This window comes from Plectropomus leopardus, chromosome 5 (assembly GCF_026936395.1).
Source record: "Plectropomus leopardus strain MGB_pleo_1.0 chromosome 5, ASM2693639v1, whole genome shotgun sequence".
Taxonomy (NCBI): domain Eukaryota; kingdom Metazoa; phylum Chordata; class Actinopteri; order Perciformes; family Serranidae; genus Plectropomus; species Plectropomus leopardus.
The window spans coordinates 7686524-7708286 of NC_142180.1; the positions used below are offsets into that span (position 1 = coordinate 7686524).

At 37.9% G+C, this 21763-nt stretch overlaps 1 protein-coding gene across 1 annotated transcript; it reads left to right on the forward strand.

The window, feature by feature from the left end:
• Nucleotides 1–9958: 9958 nt before the first annotated feature.
• rgs4 (regulator of G protein signaling 4) lies at nt 9959–18891 on the forward strand. The gene is made up of 5 exons (XM_042482054.2): nt 9959–10116; nt 10433–10543; nt 14335–14399; nt 16275–16438; nt 17047–18891. The coding sequence occupies exons 1-5, from the start codon at nt 10073–10075 to the stop codon at nt 17278–17280; spliced, it is 618 nt and encodes a 205-aa protein (XP_042337988.1). The 5' UTR covers nt 9959–10072; the 3' UTR covers nt 17281–18891.
• The last annotated feature ends 2872 nt before the right edge of the window (nt 18892–21763 follow it).

Consider the following 21763-nt stretch of genomic DNA (forward strand, 5'->3'; position numbering starts at 1 on the left):
TCTACTACATGTACTGTATAAAATTTCAGTTGTTTTAAAAGTTATAAAACAATCCACTTTGGCTAACAAGAATGTTTGTACACTTCATGTGTATTTTCAGACCCATTTAACTTTTTGAAACATGTTTTTAAAGTAACTCTGACCCCACTAGGGCTCATGTTGAAAACCCAGGGTTTAGAGGAAAATGGCCTAAAAATAGAATTTGCCATAACAAACTGACTGCAGCTTAATGTTCCAGAGTACACACCTCATGCCTGGCTAATGGAGGACTTGGTGTGACCATTTTATTGGCAGTAAATAAACAAATGACACAAGTACTCTCTGAAACATGCGCATGCATGCTCACACGTAAACAAGCTGTGTGAACTTAATGACAAATCAGTGAGCTAAAGCTAACAACTGCAAATTGCAATGAGCTCATCAGTGAGTTACCCACTGACCCTGAGACCTTAGTCAGCAAGCTTCTAAGCATTGCATGTTTGGTGAGGATGCATGGTGAACTTTGCTTTGCCACTTTCTGGTTTGACTTTACAAGGCTATTATTGTATTATGCAGGCTATAGAATTTTAAAACGTTTTTCCCAGCAGAGCAGATATAAAAAAGGATGGATATAATTTTGTTAATTTACTTACAGCTCATGTTGCAGACAAAGGGTTTAAATTTTCAAGATTTTAGGATATACAGAACTTTGTAAGTCCTCAGATAGCAGATATGCCATGATGAAACCCAAAATACAGAAGATAAATACATATAAAGCACCATGAGTTATTTACTTTCTTTCAACTGGCATATTTGCTGCTGATATATTACACTAGTAAGCAGAAATACAACATCTGACAGACCGTCTTCTGCTATTAAAAACATGTTGGATGTGTAATAAACCATATGTGCTCTGACATTATTATAAAAAGCAGAGGTTCCTTTCTTTCTTCTTGCTGTCATGAGAGCCTGACGTTTATTATTACACAGACCATCCAGCAGAACATCTGTGGCCTGTGGCTGTGACATGGTCACATTATAGCTCCCGAAAACACTTACAGGCTATCTGCAGACTTGCAGTCTTTGTCTCTAGAGGGGCCCGTGGTCCATCTGTAATATTCAATGTTTATATAACATAACCGCAGATGTAATGATATTTATAGAAAGGACATGTGTGTGATTATGTCTATATATTATACAACAGTAACTTCGTTGGATCAGTTTGGTTTAAGGTCAAGCTGGTGAGGACTTGGTGAAAATCAAAGTTGAATTCTTTTATTTGCAAATCAGATTCAGTGGAAACGGGATGCATTTTTTTTCACTTAAAATTTTTCAACTGATGTATTTCCACATAAAGAAAAAACTGACAAAAGTGAGTCTAGTAAATGTCATTTTTAATGCAGACAGAGCTGTGAAAGGATTACTGCTAGACCTTATAAGGCTTTATGTGGATTTTTATCTTAAGCTTTCAAGCCAAAAAAGGAAGAGTATGATCTTGTGTATACATATTTATCAGTGTCAAATCGTTTGTCACATGGTCAGAGAAGCTCCCATTAAACCAGGTGTTCATGACTTCTCGACAAGAGACAAAACACTCTGCGAGCACTTCATCTTCCTCCACAAATACACAAAAACACCAAGAACATAAACATGATACAGACTGAAGCACACACACAAACACACACAACTCGGTGACTCATTCATCATCTCGCTGTCACCACGTTAGATCAAAGATGTGAATGCGGCCACCCAACAACAGCAGCTCTGATAGGTATCTCAACCTGTGTGCTGTTCCACACGTAGCTTCATCACAGCTCATTATGGCCCGCCATGACCGGACAACTGATGAGGCCTATAAACAAACAATCACAGCAGCAGCCTTCTCTCTCCAGCTGCACCAGCATCATTGCTATGGGTCATTTACCGAAAGCTGGATAAGTCTGCATCTTTGTTTGGGTTCGATATGCTAATTGTCACAGTTGAGGGCGCATAATGAAAGCAACCTTTACAGTAATCCCTGAGCAAGCTTTTATTTTTGGAGTCAGCCAGTATTTAAACTGTCATGCCATATGAAACTCTTAACAGTTTTCATGAAACAACTGCTGTAGTTCTCTCTAGGTCCTTATGTGGAGAGGTTGGGTTGGAGGAGCCTGCATGATGTCGGAGTGAATCTTTGTTGACTTGAAAATTACTACTTTCACTTTCAGCCATCACACAACTATAGCCATGTCATGAAACAGCTGGAAATAGGAAAGAAGAAGAAAGATGGAATAGAGAAAGTAAAGCATTACAACCTAAAGTTACTCAGACTTCACCGGTCGAATGCCTAGTGATGTTACAGCCTCATTTCCATCAAGAAGTTCAGTTGAGTTCAGTTGAGTTTGTTACACATTAGAATGGCTATTTTTACGTTGCCATTGTCGAAAGTGCTGGATGGTACCAATAGGACTGTTTAGAACCACTATGTTTTTTTGTCATCCCTTTGTTAAAGTACCTACCTCCAACCCTTAGGAGGACAAGTGGTTATGCACAATGAATGAATGAAAAAAATAAATTAGTCGTAAGAATTATTAAATTAAATCACAGGTAATCTTACTATATAAGTTTAAATGGTCCAAGAAAATCAAGTCAGATCTACCTTAGTAGGTGTGTTAAATTAACTCTTAACTCTTCAGAACAGTTTCTTGCATTTTAATCAGGTGGAAATACTTTCCATAATTTTATTCTGTTTACCCAACTATTTATTTCTTTTGGGTGCAGGACAATAATAACCAGCTTTCTCGACCATTAAAACCACATTTTCTTACCCATACATTAATTTCTATGTTTCTCATCCAAAAGAAGGTGAAGGGGTAGGAGGGGGAGACATATGGACCATGTTGTCATGGTGGAGGTGCCGTCCTGAAGCAAAGAGGGGTGAAGGGGTGCATCCTGCTCTGCTGGCCCTGCTGCTATAAAAACTGCGGTAATGAATATGCGGAAATAGACATTTTCTCAAGAGCTGAGTGTAAAAAGAGGACAGTAAACATGCCAAGTCAAGATGGAATAATGATGTCAGACTGCGACTGTTCGCTGCCCTCCTTTAATTTCCACATTCAGCCTGACAGTTTCACCTGTTGAGTGTCTCTTATGATGACAGATGCAGCTCTTAACCATATGAGGCATGCAATTATCCTTTACTGGCTGTCCTCTATCTAACTGATGGGAATGACGGAGATGGCTTCTGGAGGGCTCTACCGTCCCTCCTCAGAGTAGCTGTGAGATCAGTGGAAATGAGGAGAGGCATGAGCAGGAGCATTTATTGAGACCAAGCCACTTTAAGAAGCCTATTCCCTGTCGCCTTGTGTGGTTTATTAGGGTCCATATCCTCCGCTCTGATGCTGCCTTGGCTCTTCTTGACCTTTAGAGCCATAAATAAAACCGTAAATGTGACTCAGCCCTCACCTGCACACCATAAACTCATTGCTTTTTAAGCTGTGTTGATTGTAACCTGAAATAGCTTGTAGTGTTGCTATTCTTAACAGCTATCCTGTTTTGGTCGAAACAGCAACTTGCAGTAACAAGTTGGATGTGATGTTTTGCTTTGGAAACAATTTGCTGAAAAGCTCCAGTGCAAAACACAAAAGAAAGATTTTCTCTGATTCTGTATAAACACCATTGGCACTGGAGGCTAATTACCCTGACATGACCTACAGACAAGGTTATTCTGAATATCAATACAATTAAAGCTGCACTTAACTCAAGTTTTTTAATTTAAACATTTTCAAGATTCAACATAATTTTAGAATTATCAGTTTTTTTCCCCGCAAAATCCCATTTTTGTTTTTGTTTACCCTAATGCCAGAGGTACATAGAATATAAATACATTTTGATGCCATGATACATTACAGGCTCTGATTACTATTGAACAAAATGATACAATATATCAGGTAATAAGAGTGCACAAAACAGTCGCAGGACATGTGCAAACTGCAATGTAGTAAAAACAGAACTTAAAAACAAATAGATATGCCAACAACTATGCAAGACAATACATAGTTGTATCTTTTAATATCTTAGTCAGCTCAGTCGCCAGAATAAATGCATGTTTCAGCAAAAAGTTGGATATGTGACATTTGTACATTATTATGAAGATAATATATTGAAATTTTATATTTCAACAACGCTGTAATAACTGGATGGTTAAGTTCAGACATAAATGCACAATTTTAGCTGGAAATGCAGTGATGTCTCTTTGGTTCCTAAAAAGCTTATGGAAGACACAGCAATGACTCGCTAGAAAACAACTGATTTTGTTGTTTGTTGGGGTTAATTTTCTGCAATTTTCTGCATCTTGCCATTCGCCATCCCCTCCAACCCTGATGACAATCTAAGCTCATATACATCACTTTAAAAATGTGGATATTATATGTATGAAATGTACAAATATAACATATTTGTGGTTTGCAGAAAGGTACAATACCAACATTTTCCCTTTTAGTAGAATTCACCACTATTACCCTATTTATTCAAAGTATTTAAGTATTTAGAGAGATTTTTTATCAAACATTCTATTGCATTAGCAGAAAGGACAAATATTAAGTGATAAGGCATACCACTAAAATTGAAAGCTGACTCTCAGTTATACATATGGTGAGCTAATATGAATACAATACCATACATGTAAAAATGTTTGACATGATCTCCTCTCTAACATGAACCAAGATGCAAAGGTACCTTAACCTTAACATAACCAGTTCAGAAAATAACCATGTGGATCGTTTTGGGAGCAACTGACCTATTTTGTTTTTTGGGTTTGAGGACCTGTCTGGTCAGTGTGTGTTTTTTCACCTCAGGGCAATGAAGGTGTGCTATGTTGTGATAATCCATTAAGCAGAGAGCAGTCACCCTGTTGCTGACTGAGAAGTGTCATTTTGAAGGTCAAACGATTCCCTGCAGAGTAACTTTCAAACACATACTGACTGCAGGACAATCGAAGCTCTAGACGGCTTCATCTTGACCATGTGCTGGAAATATTAAGTCCAAACCGGTAAAAAAGGTTTCCTTTACATCTATGCATTGTTTTGCTTTATTCTAAACTCTTCACCAGACCTTCATCAGAGCATACAAATACAAAGTGCATTAGCTAAATATGTATTAAGGCAAATGTATTGCAATTGTTACTATGAATAGAATATATTTGTCTCTTGCAAGTATCATTTTTGTCTCTCTTTTGGCTGGAGTTAACGTTGCGGTTAGGGTTATGGGTTTTGTCTTACTGTCAATCAACAGGTCTTTCATAACGATTGAATATCTGTGTGAAACTGCTGCAGCACATGCTGAGATGGGGTTGGCCTCTCAGTTGCAATGTGAGTGCACCCAGAACACACAGAGCCATCATCACCTTGCTGCTGTGTATGCCTGGCCTCTGGTGTCTAATCAGATCCTGCTGTCTGGATGAGAGCAGGTTAGCAACAGGTGATTGCAAGACAAAATTTACAATCAGCCTCTTACTGACAGCAAAACACCAAAATCACCTTTCACAATGTAAAAATCTAACGGAATTTTTTTTTTATTTGTCTGCGACAGCATTCATCTGTGAATCACTTGTCCTGTGTTCTGGAAAAAGTACCTCCAATTTGTACAGCACCTGAGTATCTTCATTCTATGCTACCTTTTACTTCTACTCCACTATATCTCAGAGACAACAACTGTATTTTTTACTCCATAACATTTGTCTGTCAGTTATACTTATTTGTCAGATTACAAATTTCTTCCTCTCCCTGTCCAGTGAAAACCACTTATCCCAAAATCTGTTGAATTCAAATGTTTACAAATCATTTTAGATGAGCTGGAAAATGCACAGTCATAAAGCTGAAAGCCGGGCTTTTTTTCTGGTCAGTTAACTTTCATTTCCAAATATGATGTCCTAGATATACAGATATATTGACGTTACAGGATGCCTTGTCAATATACCCCTGTTACATGCATAGCGTCTACTGAAAATACACTTCCTTTTTCACAGGAAATGTACAGTTTCTATTTGTTTGATGCATGCAGTCTCTTTCAAAATAAACTTCCAACATCGGTAAAACACCTCATGTACAAAAAGCGAAAAAAGTACGTAGTTAGATTTGAAAAAGCTCATCATGGTTCATACAGGAAGCAAACAGCAGGCTCCCAGGTGAAAGAGTGGGATTTGTTGGACCATCCATCGCTCCTTCCCTGTGCTCTATATGGACATTCCAGCCCCTTAAATTATTTTTTTATTCAACAGTGTTTCAAACTGACACAGTCCAAGGGCATATCATAACGCCATGAAAAGATGCTTTTCTTTCTCCATCAACATCTGATGTGGAAATCATGGACCAAGCAGCAGTATTTTCCCACTTCGGAATGAGAACGGGTCGATGGTGTGGTAGTCTATTATTACTCAGTGGGTCTGAATACTTCAGGTAGTGTTAATCATTCAGAAGATCATTTGCCAAACAACCATCATGGCCTCTTCTCTGATTGCACTCATTTATTTTTATATTTGCCAAATTATTCAATCCTCTTTTAAAAGGGGACCTTTGGCAGCACTACATGCTTTAAATGCCTTCATATGTTGGCTACAAATCAGAAAGGTACGTTTCTGTTCCAGCTGCTCTTAGATCACTTTGAGAAAACAATCCAAGCTGCTTTTAGACATCAGATAAAAAGAAAAATACTGTTCAGGGCTACAGATTTAGATATGAGGTCACAAGTAAAAGAGCCACTTGGAGACAGAGAGAAGTAAAGAGGGAGTGATGCTTGCTTTCATGTGTGTGCTTATAAAAGAGTTTTTCACCAGACTTTGAATTTACATCTGCATACCCATAGCTTAATCTATCGCATTTATTTATTAGCTGTGAGTGAGGCTGCAGATGTTGAATCAGTTTGTTCTCTCTGGTTGAGAGGAATAAGCAGATTAAAGCAATCTGCACAGCTTGTTCTCTCTGAGAGGCTATACAGCACCTCAATGAATGAAGTGATGAGGGATGATGATGTGAGGATTCAAGTGCTTCCTAATTGGTGTACTTCAGCTGTGACATAGGTCTCAGTTATTTATTTGATATTTAATTTGTACAGTAATCTGTCATTTGCGTCTTTGCAAGCTATTCATTCCCCTGACAGTGTTGCAGTGCATAAAGCTGCAACAAACTTGGAATCTTACAGTACATGAGACAGTGGCAGCAACATGATTTGTGGTGATCCCGTTTTATAGCAAGTAATGCAGGAGCTTCATAGCTTTGTACAACCTAAAAAATAAAACATAAGGCTTGTGACTGCCTTCCTAAAGATCTGGTGCCCCCTTTGTAAGGAAAATATTATTTGTCAGTGCCTATTCACTGTTTTCAATTTTTGTCAGCCCATTGAGTGGCCATTATCAGTGGTTATCACCCATCATTTTATTGCTTTAAACAAGCAAAATAGGCCAGACGGTGTGTTTCAAATGTTAGAAGGCATTTGGTTAGGTTCAGGCACCAAAACAACTTTGCTAGGTTATGTAAAAGAACATAGTTTGGGATAAAACAACGTTAGTTGACTAACATAAGTCATGTAAGCTAAATTACTTGTTTAGTGCATTATGTAAGTTACCTTGTTTACGTTAAAATAACTAAACATTGACTCTTACTTTCACATGGGACACAAACAGCAGTCTCATGGGTGAAAGTTCTGTATTCGTTTGAACCATCCATCCACCCCTGATGCTCTTTATACTACAGCACCTGGCTTCCTCATTTGCTCCAATCATGATTACTGTGGCCACTATGGTTGCTGCCAAACAATTATAATAAATATGACCATAGTACCTCAAATCTATACTTTTGACGACAACTAATAATAACCATTTAATGGGCTGATAACAGTTGAAGTGTTCAAGAAATTACTTTGCATTTATTCAAGTCTATTTCCCATTGCATTGATTTTGCATTGTGCTGTCAGCACTGCCAGAGAGCCTCCAGCGACACACATTTTCTTTGATGTTTTTTGTGACTTTGAGAATTTTTATACTTCATTTTGTTTATTTCTACATGGAATTGATATTATTCTTTCAAAATCATCTTCACATTTATGTTCGTGTTTGACCATATGCATTGTTAATTGCGTGTGGAATTTCATTTTGATTCAGTAGCTTTTTTAGAAGCCTTCGACAGCATCTTCTGGTTTTCATTTATTGATAGAGATCACACAATTGCTATGGTGTTAATTCAGTTGCCATCAGCTTACCCAGGCCACTTGATGACAACTGAGCTATCATCTACGAATGAAGACAAGAGCAAGTTGTTTTTAATTTGCCTCAAAATACGTCAAACAACTTTAGTGTGAAAAAACAAGCATGTTATGTGTTATAATGTGGAATCATCATGGTGGTAAATAGACTCAGTGGGAATCAGACCCTTAAAGGTTGCCTTGCTGCGTTATGAGCTGGTTTTGGATGCTTGTTTCAAGCTTCCGAGGTCAGAATAGGTCTTGCTCACATTGTAGTGTTTACACAGAGTAGGAGGAGAGTCTTCCAGAGGACAGTTCAAACCGTCAAACTGCTGGACTGAGTGGATTTGTGGTTGTTGGAAATTTGGATAGCCTCGAACTGTTGCTTGGCAGCAGATAAAGAAGGATCGTTTTTTTTAGCAGCTGTGCCAGATCCTGTTCATTTTATTTGTGAGTCCATCCCTCTCTGACCAAGTTCATTATTCTTGTGAGACCTGGTCAGATATTTAAAGATTATTTAAACATAAAATGACATCCCTATATATTTAACAAGGAGGATGTTTCGGACGGATGTCTGACATGCATAATCAACTATAAAATGCAGAAATACCAAATACTCCACCATCAGCTTGAGCACATTACACTTAAATGCATTTTTGCCACAACATATGAGCTGTGTCCTATTTTCATACTACAAATTATTTATAAGCAAACATGGCTGAGCTACTCATAGCTGCAAATGTAAATTCAGTTTCAAATGTGAGACAGCATCAGGAGGACAAAATTAATCACATGGTCTCTGTATTTTTTTTGTATACTAAAGTAGCTTCAAAAACAATATATTTATAAGTAAATATTACATATTCAACAAGATTATGGTAGAAAAAAGATGAAAAATCCCTCCCTTTCAATAAAGTTAAATTAGCAGTGTTTTTCTGAAGTTCTGAAGCTGCAAGTAACTTGTGAATGTGTCAAGTTTGTAAATAAAGGCATGTTAATTTGAAGTACAGTGAAATTCCAGCATAGAGCTTTTATTTTGAAGTACCATTTCTGTTTATTCTTGCAATATGTTATATTCATTTGTGTTCTACGCCAATGTGTTGTTCACGGTTTGTGGGATGAAATTGAATGTTTGGTCATTTATAATGTGTGGACTTTAATGACTCCGAAATCTTGTCTCTGTGACTGGGTCAACCACTGCACTAGAAAACATACTGCAATATGTCCCATTACTGCAAAGAAGACAAGGTAAAATACTATAACGGAGACAGACACACACACACACACACACACACACACACACACACACACACACATATATACATATAGTATACAGCTAAAATATAACATGAAATTGGAACATAAAGTGTTATACTGAGGGGCACAGCTTTTACTTTCTGCACTGTGACCTCTCACTGCTGTATTTGAAGGGAAAATGGATCTACCAATAACCACAAACTTTCTCGCAAATACCTCTTTGAATGAACAATCACAGACTGACACAATTTGAGCTTGGATTTTCTTTTTGCTTAGTGCGATGCAGCTTTCTGTTTTTCCACAGCAGAATGACTTCAGTAATTCCTCAGAAGGAAAACACCTTTTGTTTTGGTTACGTACAATCCCATCTGCTGTAAATTTCCCCCAGTCCCTCTGCCTCTCTCCTTCCCTCTCTATTTTTTTTTCTCCTCCTGATGTGATTGGTCAGTTTGATGTCAGCGAGCACTCCGGAGGTATAAAACCACAGCTGGGGGTGGAGATAGCAGCAGCCTGCTGTCTGACACACAAAGTCTGCTGCAAGCAAACAGCAAACACACTGTTGCTTCCCGGCGCTCTCATCCTTTGCAAAAAAAGCACTTACTTTGGATCTGTAACGGTCATCATGTGTAGAGGACTTGCAACACTTCCTGCGACATGTTTGAAAAGGTAAGACTGATTTTGTTTGAACAACAGGTGGATAGAAGTGTTGATATATTCCTGATAAATTAAGATATAAAAATGTAGCAGTGTACACATGCTGACTTTTGTGATTTTAAAAAAAGTAAAATACTTATTATTTAAATTAAACTAAATAATTTCACACCAGTTCAGCGTAGAGAAGGAGGATCCAGCTGCTCACCACTTGTTCACATAAAGCAGATCTCCATGTATGCTGGTCAATTGTGCCAATATTATGAATGCAAACAAACTGCAATCTCTTGAATGCATTTCCCTCACTGTCCTCTCCTCTGCCTCTCCACAGTGCCAAAGACATCAAGCATAAAATAAGCTTCTTACTCCAGAAGCCTGAACCCCAGGCAGCAGATCAGAAGCAGATAAAAGAGAAGACTGATGCTGTCGCTGCTGCTGCAAAGTTAGTTTCATTTGTTGTTGTTTGAAAATATTTGTTTAATTGTATTCTTCAGATGTCACATCGAGCCGCTCTTCCAGGAGCTAACAAAAAAAAAAAAAATAGATTTGAACCACAATCACAAGGATAATGATCAAAGCAGGAACCCCTCCATTCATGTCTCCGTAGAGAACAGCACGTTCCATTAAAAGGAATTCATAAATTGCATTTGCATCTGGAGGAACTACGCAGGGAAATACTAGGGGAAATATGACGTGGGTGGTTGTGTTAGAAACAAGTTTGAGGACAAAGGTCACCAGTTATGAAAATGATAAATACTGCTTTATTATATATATATTTGTCAATTATATAAAAAATAGTTATCTTGAATCATTGTAGGTGTGGACTTATTTTATATTATATATTTTCTTATTCATTATTTTGAGTTTGAGGGCAATTTTGATTGTTATTCACCTTGATTAAGACCAAAAATGATCTTTTTCTTGGCCAAAGGTCACTCATTTCTAATTAACCCTTTGAAACCTGGATCAATATTACTTATCTTGCCCTGCTTTCAGACACCTTTCATGAGATTTAAAACCTTTCAACACTGCAGTTTCTCTCAGAAAATAGGAAAAAATGCAATGAGCAACTTGGTAAAAAATATTCCACAAACTGCAAGAAATTAGTAAAAGGTGATGAAGAAAAAACTACTGAAATAGATCTGATATAGTTTCACAAAATGAGGGGGAATTATTAGAAAATTATCACAAAAATATGGAGAAAAAAACTATATTTATAATTATTATAATGATTTGCTGAAAAATATAGTACAGAAAAAATGTTTAAAAAACTTTTTTGGGCTCATTCTATTGTTTGTTTTTGGGTTTTTTTACATCTCGGTTTGTTTTTTGTGTGTTTATTTTCAGGTTTATTTCTTTTTAGAATTTTCTTGCTGTTTTTTGGGCCATGTTTTTTCAAGTTGTTCACTGCCTTTATACCGTGTTTTTGAAAGAAATTGAACCAATTTGCTCTGCTTTCAAAGGGTTAAATGACTTAAAGTCTTTGACACTTAAAGTCAAGCCAGTTTGCAAGACATTTTTTGACCCTATAGTGAAGGTCAATGAGAAAGATCTTGGCTGTTTAGGTGTTTGATATCGCTTCATTTCAGTTGCATGAGGTTTGTTTGGAGAGAGATGAAGAGGTGATGAGAAAAGAGATGAATAGACTGATGTGAAAAGAGATCTTGCATTGACGCACTGCATTGAAAAGGGAAACAGATCATTTCCTGCCTAATTTCCATTTGGATCAGAGGCACTTTGTTTTATTTTTAAAAACGCCTGCATCTCTTTTCATGTGTGATCATTTTGCAGGTGTTGGTTTGTGTTACCATGGAGAAAATCTATAAAGAGCTTATGATAGATATTAGTGTGACATAATTACGATGCAGAGTATTGATTCTGAAATTAAATTACATTTACTGGAGAACACATTATGCCTTGTGTTGGGCGTTGATGATATGACCTCAGGGCTGCGTGTGCTTGGGAAACCTCTCACTGTACTTTATGACCACGACACTCATGCTGACCTTTCCTTTTCACTTACAGTCCATTCAAAGACAGTCATAATCAATATTCAGTTTTCCTTTAACTGAAGCAGCAGCATCACTCATGCCATCCACAACACAAAGACATTCTGTACAACCTTTGTGACATGCATTATTCAAGTGATGCATGTGAATATAGATGACTTTTTTCCAGTGGAGTTTAGCTCTTAATTAATGCTGTGTCTTGGGGTGATGACATCTCTAAGAGTGTGTTATTGTACTGAAGGTTTTACTTTGTAAATGCCAGATGACGCATGCTGGTGGGGTGATTAGATTTGGTATTGATCGGGTAATTGGTGCATTTGGGTTCTGGATTAGCTGTGTTCATGAAGAACAAAAGGTAAAACTCCCTATAACACTGCCGTGACCGGGCCTTTCACCAAATGATGGAGAAAATAACACAAGTTTTACCTCACTTGGTGTGCTCCTATCAGGGGCGTCGCCAGGAATTCTGGCCCCATGAAAACATATCTCGTTGGGCCCCATCATTATGGCCCAAGCCAACCCTGTACAATTGTTATAACCACACCTGCATTACCCAATGACCCATTAAAAGCAATAAACAACTATAACTTTGTTTTACACTCCTGAAAAATGTGAGAGGGGCCTCTGAGAGAGACTCAATATTTTTTCTAGAAAGGAATTCTGAATGTCAGTCAGTCATTTTCTGTAACCGCTTGTCCTCGTAAGGGTCGCGGGGGGGGGGCTGGAGCCAATCCCAGCTGTCATCGGGCGGAAGGCAGGGTACACCCTGGACAGTTCGCCAGACTATCGCAGGGCCGACACATATAGACGAACAACCATACACACTCACAGCCACACCTAAGGGCAATTTAGAGTCATCAATTAACCTGAGCTGCATGTCTTTGGACTGTGGGAGGAAGCCGGAGACCCCGGAGAGAACCCACGCGAACACGGGGAGAACATGCAAACTCCGCACAGAAGGGCCCCCGTTCCAACCGGGATATGAACCAGGGACCCTCTTGCTGTGAGGCAACAGTGCTACCCACAAAGCCACCGTGTCGCCCAATTCTGAATGTTTGTTCATTAATTCAGACAGTTTTAATGAATTTATTGCAGTCACTACTTAAAGAAAAAAAAATGAAAATAAAAAAATAATTTTTATTTCAGGCCCAATAAGGGCCCCCTCCCCACTTGGGCCCTGGGTAGTCAGTCCCACTCCCCCCCCACTATGACGCCCCTGGCTCCTATTACCTTGATCATTTGGTCTAAGGTGTTCATAAAACTCAGTGTGAGCTTTCTTCAGTCAGTCTTTTTCTTGTGTTGACGTTCCGATATTATTGTCAGTTTTACGTCTTCGCTCTTGCAAATGCTAAAGTTTAGTGACATGAACAACAACCAATAGCTGCGCTCTCTCCAGCACCAAGCAGGAAGCTTTAAATCAGGTAGACATTAACAATGAAGGTGAAGAAATGACAGTGAAAAAGTTCTCTTGTAACGTGGAAAAGGAGGAGAAACTGGTGGAGTTATGGAGTGAACAGGACTCTGTTTAATATAGCATGTATCTGATTCCCACACTAGCACTTAATTTAATGAGAACTCATAATTTATCAAAAGGTATGCCTCTCATTCCCACAGTCTCCTCCCACTAAATTGCACAGCTAAGCCATAGAGGCTGATAGCAAGTTGAAGTGGCAAAATTCAAAATATATAACATATAAATATACTTTATCTGTAAAGATTTTATTGATGCCAAATTGACAAAAATATTGTCAACCTTTTATCTCGTGTTTCTAAAATTATGTGTACTTGTAACAGTTTTTTAAAAAATGTTTTCTAGTGTATGGTAGGCAGTAGTGTGATGTCATACATCTTGGGAACAATATTTCAGATGCAGTTTTCTTTTTAAAAAATGTATAGGTGGGATAACAGGAAGCCATTAGGGTGTTTTTTCTACCTATTCAATGGAGAGAATGATGCTAAAACAATAACTATATTAAACTGTATTCATGTAAACAATACAATAGTTTTATTCAGAATTCCCAATGTAAACACATGCTGCTTAGGATAAAAAAAAAGAAAAAAAGAAATCCTAACACATTCTACACACCCTCAGCACTTACATGTATTTCTTTAATTTGCTGTTTCGTTTACATATAAATGGCTGCATGCATATTGCAGCTTCTCTTCAAAACTCCCCAATGAAAGTCTGTGCAACATTATTTAAAAACCTCTCTTTGTGTTTCAGGATGCCCACTCCAGCTGAGGTGGAGAAATGGAAGGAATCTTTCAGCAATGTGATCAACAGTCAAAGTAAGTGGCCTGTTACAATTTTTGTTACGCCTGAAGTAAAGAAAGTCCTCATGAGGTTGCATTCAAATCCAAAGCAACCCCAAAGGACTTTGATTCTATGATGTATAATGAAAATACTGACAATAACCATCAGGCGGATGCTTGACTCATTAGATCTCCAGGAGATTCTCTCTCAGGATTTCCCAAAAAAATTTTAAACATGATCATTCTCATGCAACATGATTGTGCTGTAATCATGGGAATATTATCAGACAAGGCCCTGACCTCCACATTTCTCACTAATAGATGCCAGTAAGGTTTTTTGGCAATCCCAAAAGTGATGCTCATCCTCTTTATTCACTCTTTGTAAGACACAACATGAGAAATAAAATAAGTGAAGTGCAAATGATGTGTTGGCCTTTGACCGGTGCTGATTAAATGGCATCATCAAGCTCAGATATAAAAGGAAAGTTAGGGAAACTTGGCTGGGAGACACAAATATTCCAATCAAATGCACACACACACACACACACACACACACACACACACACACACACATTCTCAGACGCATTCTCATGCTCTGGTCTTCTGCTACGTGTCTCAAGGCACTACTCAGTGGCCCCTCAGGGCAAGCTGACCAGTGCAGAGTGTGTGTGTGTCTGTGTGTGTGTGTGCATAAGCCCACTGAGAGCTACGCTGTGTAAGTGTATGGACACAAAATGGGAGCACTGACCTTTCGGGAGCCAGCTGCGTTCTGACCCGCTCCGTTCCATGACCTCATCCACAGACCCCCAGCATCATCCCCCACGCTCCGCCTTCCCAACTTCATTGTCAGCTCTCATTCGTTCGATATTCTTTTGTTTATGTTATCGTGGCCTCAGTGGTCTCTTCTGTGTGACCTGTCCTCATGCATTTGGGAGCAGTGGCACTTTAGAAGCTAATTAATTTGATAAAAAATATGACTGTGCTTTTCCGTTAATTGGTCAGATGGAAAACACTCTTCTTGTAGAGAGACAGGATACATGTAATCATTGTTGAGACTGATTCTGCTACACCATTTATGGCAAATAAGTATGCCAGATGTAAGCAATCCCCAGGGACACTTGGCAAGACTAGGTTTCCATTAACCCCCAAATTGCACAAATTAAAACTGCGAATATATAAAATATGCCTACTCAAAACACATCAACTTTGAAAAAAGGTTTTTTTGCTCCCACGAGGTGGTATTTCAGGTGATTCAAAAAAGCCACGTTTGGCAAAACTGCAATGGAAACGCTGTTTTTGGCTATATAGGTCACATGATGCTATGGCTATGTGCTTGTTGGTAGGAACAGGTTACCTCAGGCATAATGCAACAGGAGCTACAAGAGGTTTCATTGCATCACATAACTCTTCAAAAGTTGAGCAGATCATCTGGAAGTTTTGAATCCACAATTCCTCTGGGAGATCGTGGACTGTTACCTCCCAGAGATCCCTCATACGTGGCCGCTCCAGCTCCCATGTTAAAGGGGCTTGTCTTTCGATTATCGCTCACATAACATGCCTATGTCACCTTCAACTGTAAATAATGACGGCTAGTGCGGTGGCTGCAACAGAAATATACCTGCTAATGTTTTGAACATCCATCAACATGCTTCTTGGAATATTATTGTGAGAGGAGAAGTCGCAGAACATCACTCAATGGAAATGCAGTCATCTCGCACTTGTGTTTTATTTTAAGCTTTGCGCAAATCTGTGATGGAAACCTACCTACTGTTTTTTTTGGTTCCTTATGATGTTACATAATTTATTACCCTCTGTTCAATACAGCATGAATTGGCCTTTTCAGTGTGTGTACTCATGTGTCTGTATTAGTAGATGGGATATTAAAAAGAAATCTTTTTTTCTGTGTGTTAGAGGGTCGTACGGTTTTCGGCAGCTTCCTGAAGTCAGAGTTCAGTGAGGAGAACTTGGACTTCTGGATTGCCTGCGAAGACTACAAGAAGTCTACACCATCAGAGATGGTGACTAAAGCCAAGAGGCTCTACCAGCAACATGTTGAGGCCGATGCTCCGAATGAGGTAATGACTTCATCCAAATCATATGGTAACACCAGTGACATATGATGTAACAGTAGAGAAAGCTTTTCTTAGAAAATGTTACAAAGTGGAAAACGGGGAAGACAAAACAAGAGAGGACTCAAGAAAGACAAACTAAGACAGCAAAAACTACAGAAAATGGGGAAAAAAACAGACAGTTGACATGGTTTCAAAGCCTAAATCATACCACAGAGGCATTATTTGGAATCTTATTAATGTAACTGCATGTTCTCCTTCAGTGAAGTGAACACTTGAAGCTGATTATGACAGCAAAGTTATGAATATGCTCAAGCAAATGCTGCTTTAATAACAACCATCCAATTATTTTCTTACTGTATCTAATGAAGGCACAATACTCAGTCATTTAGGATTACTCTTTTCTGAAAATAAAATGGAGAATTAAATAAACAGGGAAGAAGTTTGACTTTTTATTTTTTTTCTATTAAAATCTTTTAATATTTGAAAAGGATGCTTTTAGTTTTTTTTATATGAAATTGGAATTTTTCCATACATTTTAAATTACAAGCTCAGGCTCTTGAAATACAAACATACTTGACGTACATTAACCGTTGTTTTTGGTGTAATTTAAGGTGAACTTAGATGCGGCGACGAGAGAGGAAACGAGGCAGAATGTCAAGAACGCCTGCCCATCCTGCTTCAATGAGGCACAGAAGATGATCTACACCTTGATGGAGAAAGACTCCTACAGACGCTTCCTCAATTCCAAACTGATCCAGGATCTGTGCCAGACACAGTCTACTGATGCTGAGAAGAAAAACTGTGACTGCACAAAGAAAAAGCAGACGTTAACTGGCGGTGCCTAAACAATGTGGAAGACTAGAAAAAGGTGCCAAAGACTGAAAATATAGATTATAGAATAGAGAAAACAATTGTTTAAAAGTTGGCTTTAAGGTTAAAGTGACATATGGTTAAGAGGTTTTTTTTGTTGTTTTTTTCATAAAACTTTTACTTCTCCTTAATTCCTGGAAGTCTTTGGTCATAGCACATGCTTGAAAGAACTGCCATATGTGCATATACATACAAATTATTTGAATTTTTCCAATTTTTGCATTTATCATGAGCTGTCATGTAATTTTCAAAATCACAAAGGCTGATATCGACTAATTAGATTGATCATGTTTCAACTTAAAATCAAACAACCCTACTGCCGGTGGACATTTGTTTTATCTGAGCAATAACGATGCAAACTTGTTAAAAAAGTTAAAGTGATATATCATTTTCTTTCTGGGAATGACCCAACCTAACCATCTGAAACACGAGCAAATTTAATTTCTTTCAAAAGCATTGGGAAAAAAAGCAATGGCCAGCTCAGCAAAGATGTCCCATAAATTGAGTAAAAGGTGACAAAAAAGACCTGAAAATTAGTTTTAAAAAAGGGGAAGAATTATTAGAAAAGTATGAAAAAATAGGAACAAATGTCTGAAAAACTATTTAGAATCATTCTAATAATAACTTTTACATTTTGTTACAGAAAGAAAGGATATGTATTTTTTAAATTTCTGCTTTTTTAAATTTTTTTAATTTTTTCTTGTGTGTTTTTTGTTTCTTTTGCTTTGCTTTGCTTATTTTTTGTTAATTTTCTTGTAACTTCTTACTTATTTAATGCCATTTTTTGGGCCATGTGTTGTTAATTCGTTCACTGCCTTTCAAAGGGTTGACTGGAATTTTTGAGAGCATAGACACCAAAATTGGTATTATTCAGTGATAAGCATTAAAAAGTAAAGATGACTACGTATCAGTGTTTAAAAACATCCAGTGTTGAATTATGATGATCAGTAATGATCTGTCAATGGCCTTCATTGACAGTGCGTGATAGTCCCATTTTTCCTCATATTGAGTTATATATCTAATTTAATGTTTCCTACTCATTAGCTTTTTCTCAATTTTCTGCCCACTCCTTCTCACTTATCACACTTTCGTACAACAGCAGATGGATGATATTGATGTCCATGCTCTCATCACCTTGAGTACTTCAGACCCTAAACTGCTGTTTATCTCAGCGTGTAACCATAGTAACAACTGGCTGTGCTGTGCAGACTTTGTGAGGAGGTCCCTGCATTGTGCAAATGTTGGCTTTGTATATTTTAAGCAGGAGTTTTAAGCATGCTTTCATGTTGGAGTATTGATTTTCTTTTGCAAGGTCAAAGTGTGACTCATTCGATCGATTCGATTGACTCGAGCTCGTCTAAAAGTCAAACTGTTTTGGTGTGATGTTTATGACTAATTTGTGCTAATTAAATGTTCTGAATGAATACATTTTGGTGGACTTGCATACTAAAATGTTTTACTGAAATGTAAACTGTGATGGATATAAAGTAAATACTGTATGTAGAAATTGATTAAGTTATGATGTTCTGCTATTTATATCATATCTGTGACTATTCATCAATAAAATGATGTGTTGGATGATCAGAGTTTTGTGTGTGGTTAAGCTGGATACTTTATGAGTTTGAAAAAGAGTTGAACAGCTCTATGAGGCTTCCATCCTCTTTATAAATGTCACAGACACAATCATATAGCCATGCTAGGGACAGTCTTCATACGCATCTAGTTATGCACGCCAATGTGATTACATTTAATACAAAGCCAGACAACAGGCTCACACACACCACCAAGAAAGGTCACTGTTCACTTTGAGAAGCAAATTAGCAATAGATTTTTCCAATATATGTCAATCAAAAGTAATTAAAGGGTTGTAGTAATTTTAAGTGATTTCTGATTTGTCTGATTGGTGAAATGGAGTGTCTTTGACTACATTCAGCTTTTTAATCACTGTGAGAGAATGAAAAAAAGCGCTCCAAATTATATATATACACATCTATCTATCTATCTATCTATCTATCTATCTATCTATCTATCTATCTATCTATCTATCTATCTATATATTATACTATATATAGATATTATAAATTGCTAAAGGATGATAGAGGATGGTAAAAATTTGTATTGTAATGTAATGTATTTCCAGAGTGATGAATGTAGTTTTTGTCTTTCGGTAATGAAAGAGGCTGCATATCTCCATCCACTACTCCACTGTCCTGCACATGGTAACTGTGACAGGCTGCCACCAGTTTTGAGGACACTGTTATAAGAGTAAAGTTGCTGCTTTTATGAACATTTAGAGAGTACTTACGTGGTAAGTGTGTGTGTGTGTGTGTGTGTGTGTGTGTCTGCGCGGTGGAGAGAAAGAAAAAGATGCACATGCACTCAGAGCAGACAGCTGTTGGTGATTGAAGGTGAGAAGAAATTAGCAGTTGAGCTGAAAGTGGTAGTAAATGTAGCATGCGGCGTTTCATATTTCCTGTCGCTCTTATCTCCCATTGTCTGTTGTTTTTGTCAACATCGCAGGTGCCTGTGCAAACAGACAGCAGTAATCAGTAACCTGGTTACCTGAATTTTTTTTTGTGAATATGAATGATCAAATCTCTGCTTATGTAATCCCGAATAACATGATAACCGGGATAAACCTCATAAACTGGTTATTCCCGTCCATGTAACTGACTTATAGTTTCGGCCTCCTCTGGCTCACCCTGAGGGCGTATTTGTTTCAGCTCACCTCCATAAAGTTAAGCCTGTTTGCAGCAGCTGTGGTCACACTCTCAGCCAAACTTCATGCCTATTTAAGGGCAACACATTTGCGACCATGACGCATTATACAGTAAATAAGCTTGCTTATATCTTATCTTCTGCAAATCTAACTTTGACAGACGAGGGGAAGGCAAACATGCCTAAATATTTACTGCGTGTTAATTCCGTCTGCCTGCTTTTCTGCTTTGTAAAAGGCACGAAAATAGAACAAAAAAATGCACGTGTGTGTATTTTTTTAGAGGCAGAATTGGTAACAGTACACGGCTTAATAACTCACCGACATCCTCAAACAGGCGCCTCAAAGTGGATTACTCAAGATGTTTTTTTCATTCAGGCCTAAAATGGGGTTTGTCTTTCTAAAACTTGCAGAGTTGCTGATTGATTATCCCCTTAGAAGAAGATTATGGTGACAGCTGAACCATTTTAAGGCAAATTCTTCCTGAGGAAGAGTCATGTATACAAAAAAGGTATAAATACATAAATGCTCATGTCTGTGTAGATGCACATTCTGTCTGATATACTGCTAGTATCAGCCTCGGTTTGGATTCTGCAGCTAAAACTTAGAGGAGTAAACAAGAAGGTGATAAATCCACTGGGACCGCAGTGCTTGAGTGAATTCCTATCTGTCATCTAAAATGAATGAGGGTGTAGGAGTAGTAAGGAGGACTGTGTGAGGAGGCCAGCAGCTACAATTTGGACAGAAAGCATGCACATTTTGGACGGGGGGTTACAAATGGTGAGGCATTAATTTGAAGTTACATGGTGTATTAAGCCTAATATTCTCTCATTTATTGCTCTTTGTTGGGCTCCAGCAACTTAAATAGCCAGTGTGTAGGTTTAAGAGGGGTATATTGACAAAAAAGGAAAATTATAAATTGCTGTGTTTTTGTGCTTTTGGGCATTGGCCATTGTAGTTCTCCTACATGGTTTGCACAAGGGCAAAATTTCAATTCTGCAACCTCACTAGACAAGATGCCAGTAAATCCTGCGCACTTGGATTTTGACAGAGGAAGTACCTGACTCTTTGACTTCACTTTCTTCAGCTATTTAAAAAGTACTTCATATGGTGGCCATGTAGCATACAGAGGGTTTATCAGAACTTCTTTTTTAAGAAACAGCTGCCTGCTGGAGCTGGAAAAAGGAAAATAAGCGCAACTGAACATAAACACTGCTAAGGGCAGTAAAACCAAAACAATGAGCTGAAAGACCCTAAAAGGCTTTGTAGAGCTGAGGGGAACTGCAAAATTTAGTAAAAAAAAAATCTTGTGGGTTTGGAGCTACGAAGCACTCCTTTCACATTACATGTAGTCACTTGATCAATTATTAATATAAAAAACATGTAAGTGCAGCAGTCTTGGAGATTGCTAAAATTACGATATCCATCTTTTCTATGTTAAGGACACACTAATGCCACTTAGCTACAGAAAGTACATATGGAACTGGGACTTTTAAGCACAGCTTTAGCCAGAAGTTACTAAAAATGCTGCAATGCAACAATGGACTACTTTTCAAAAGGAAGCTGGATTTCTCTGTGAGACACTTAACAATGTCTCTTTTTGTATGTCTTCCTTTTTATAATCTAAATTAACTTGTGTGAGCAGTGAAGCTCCTCTTCTTCAGATCTATTAAGACACAGTCTGTCATTTCACTGCACAGAAACTGAATCGTGACTGAACCTTTTGTCTCTGCCAGCAGGGT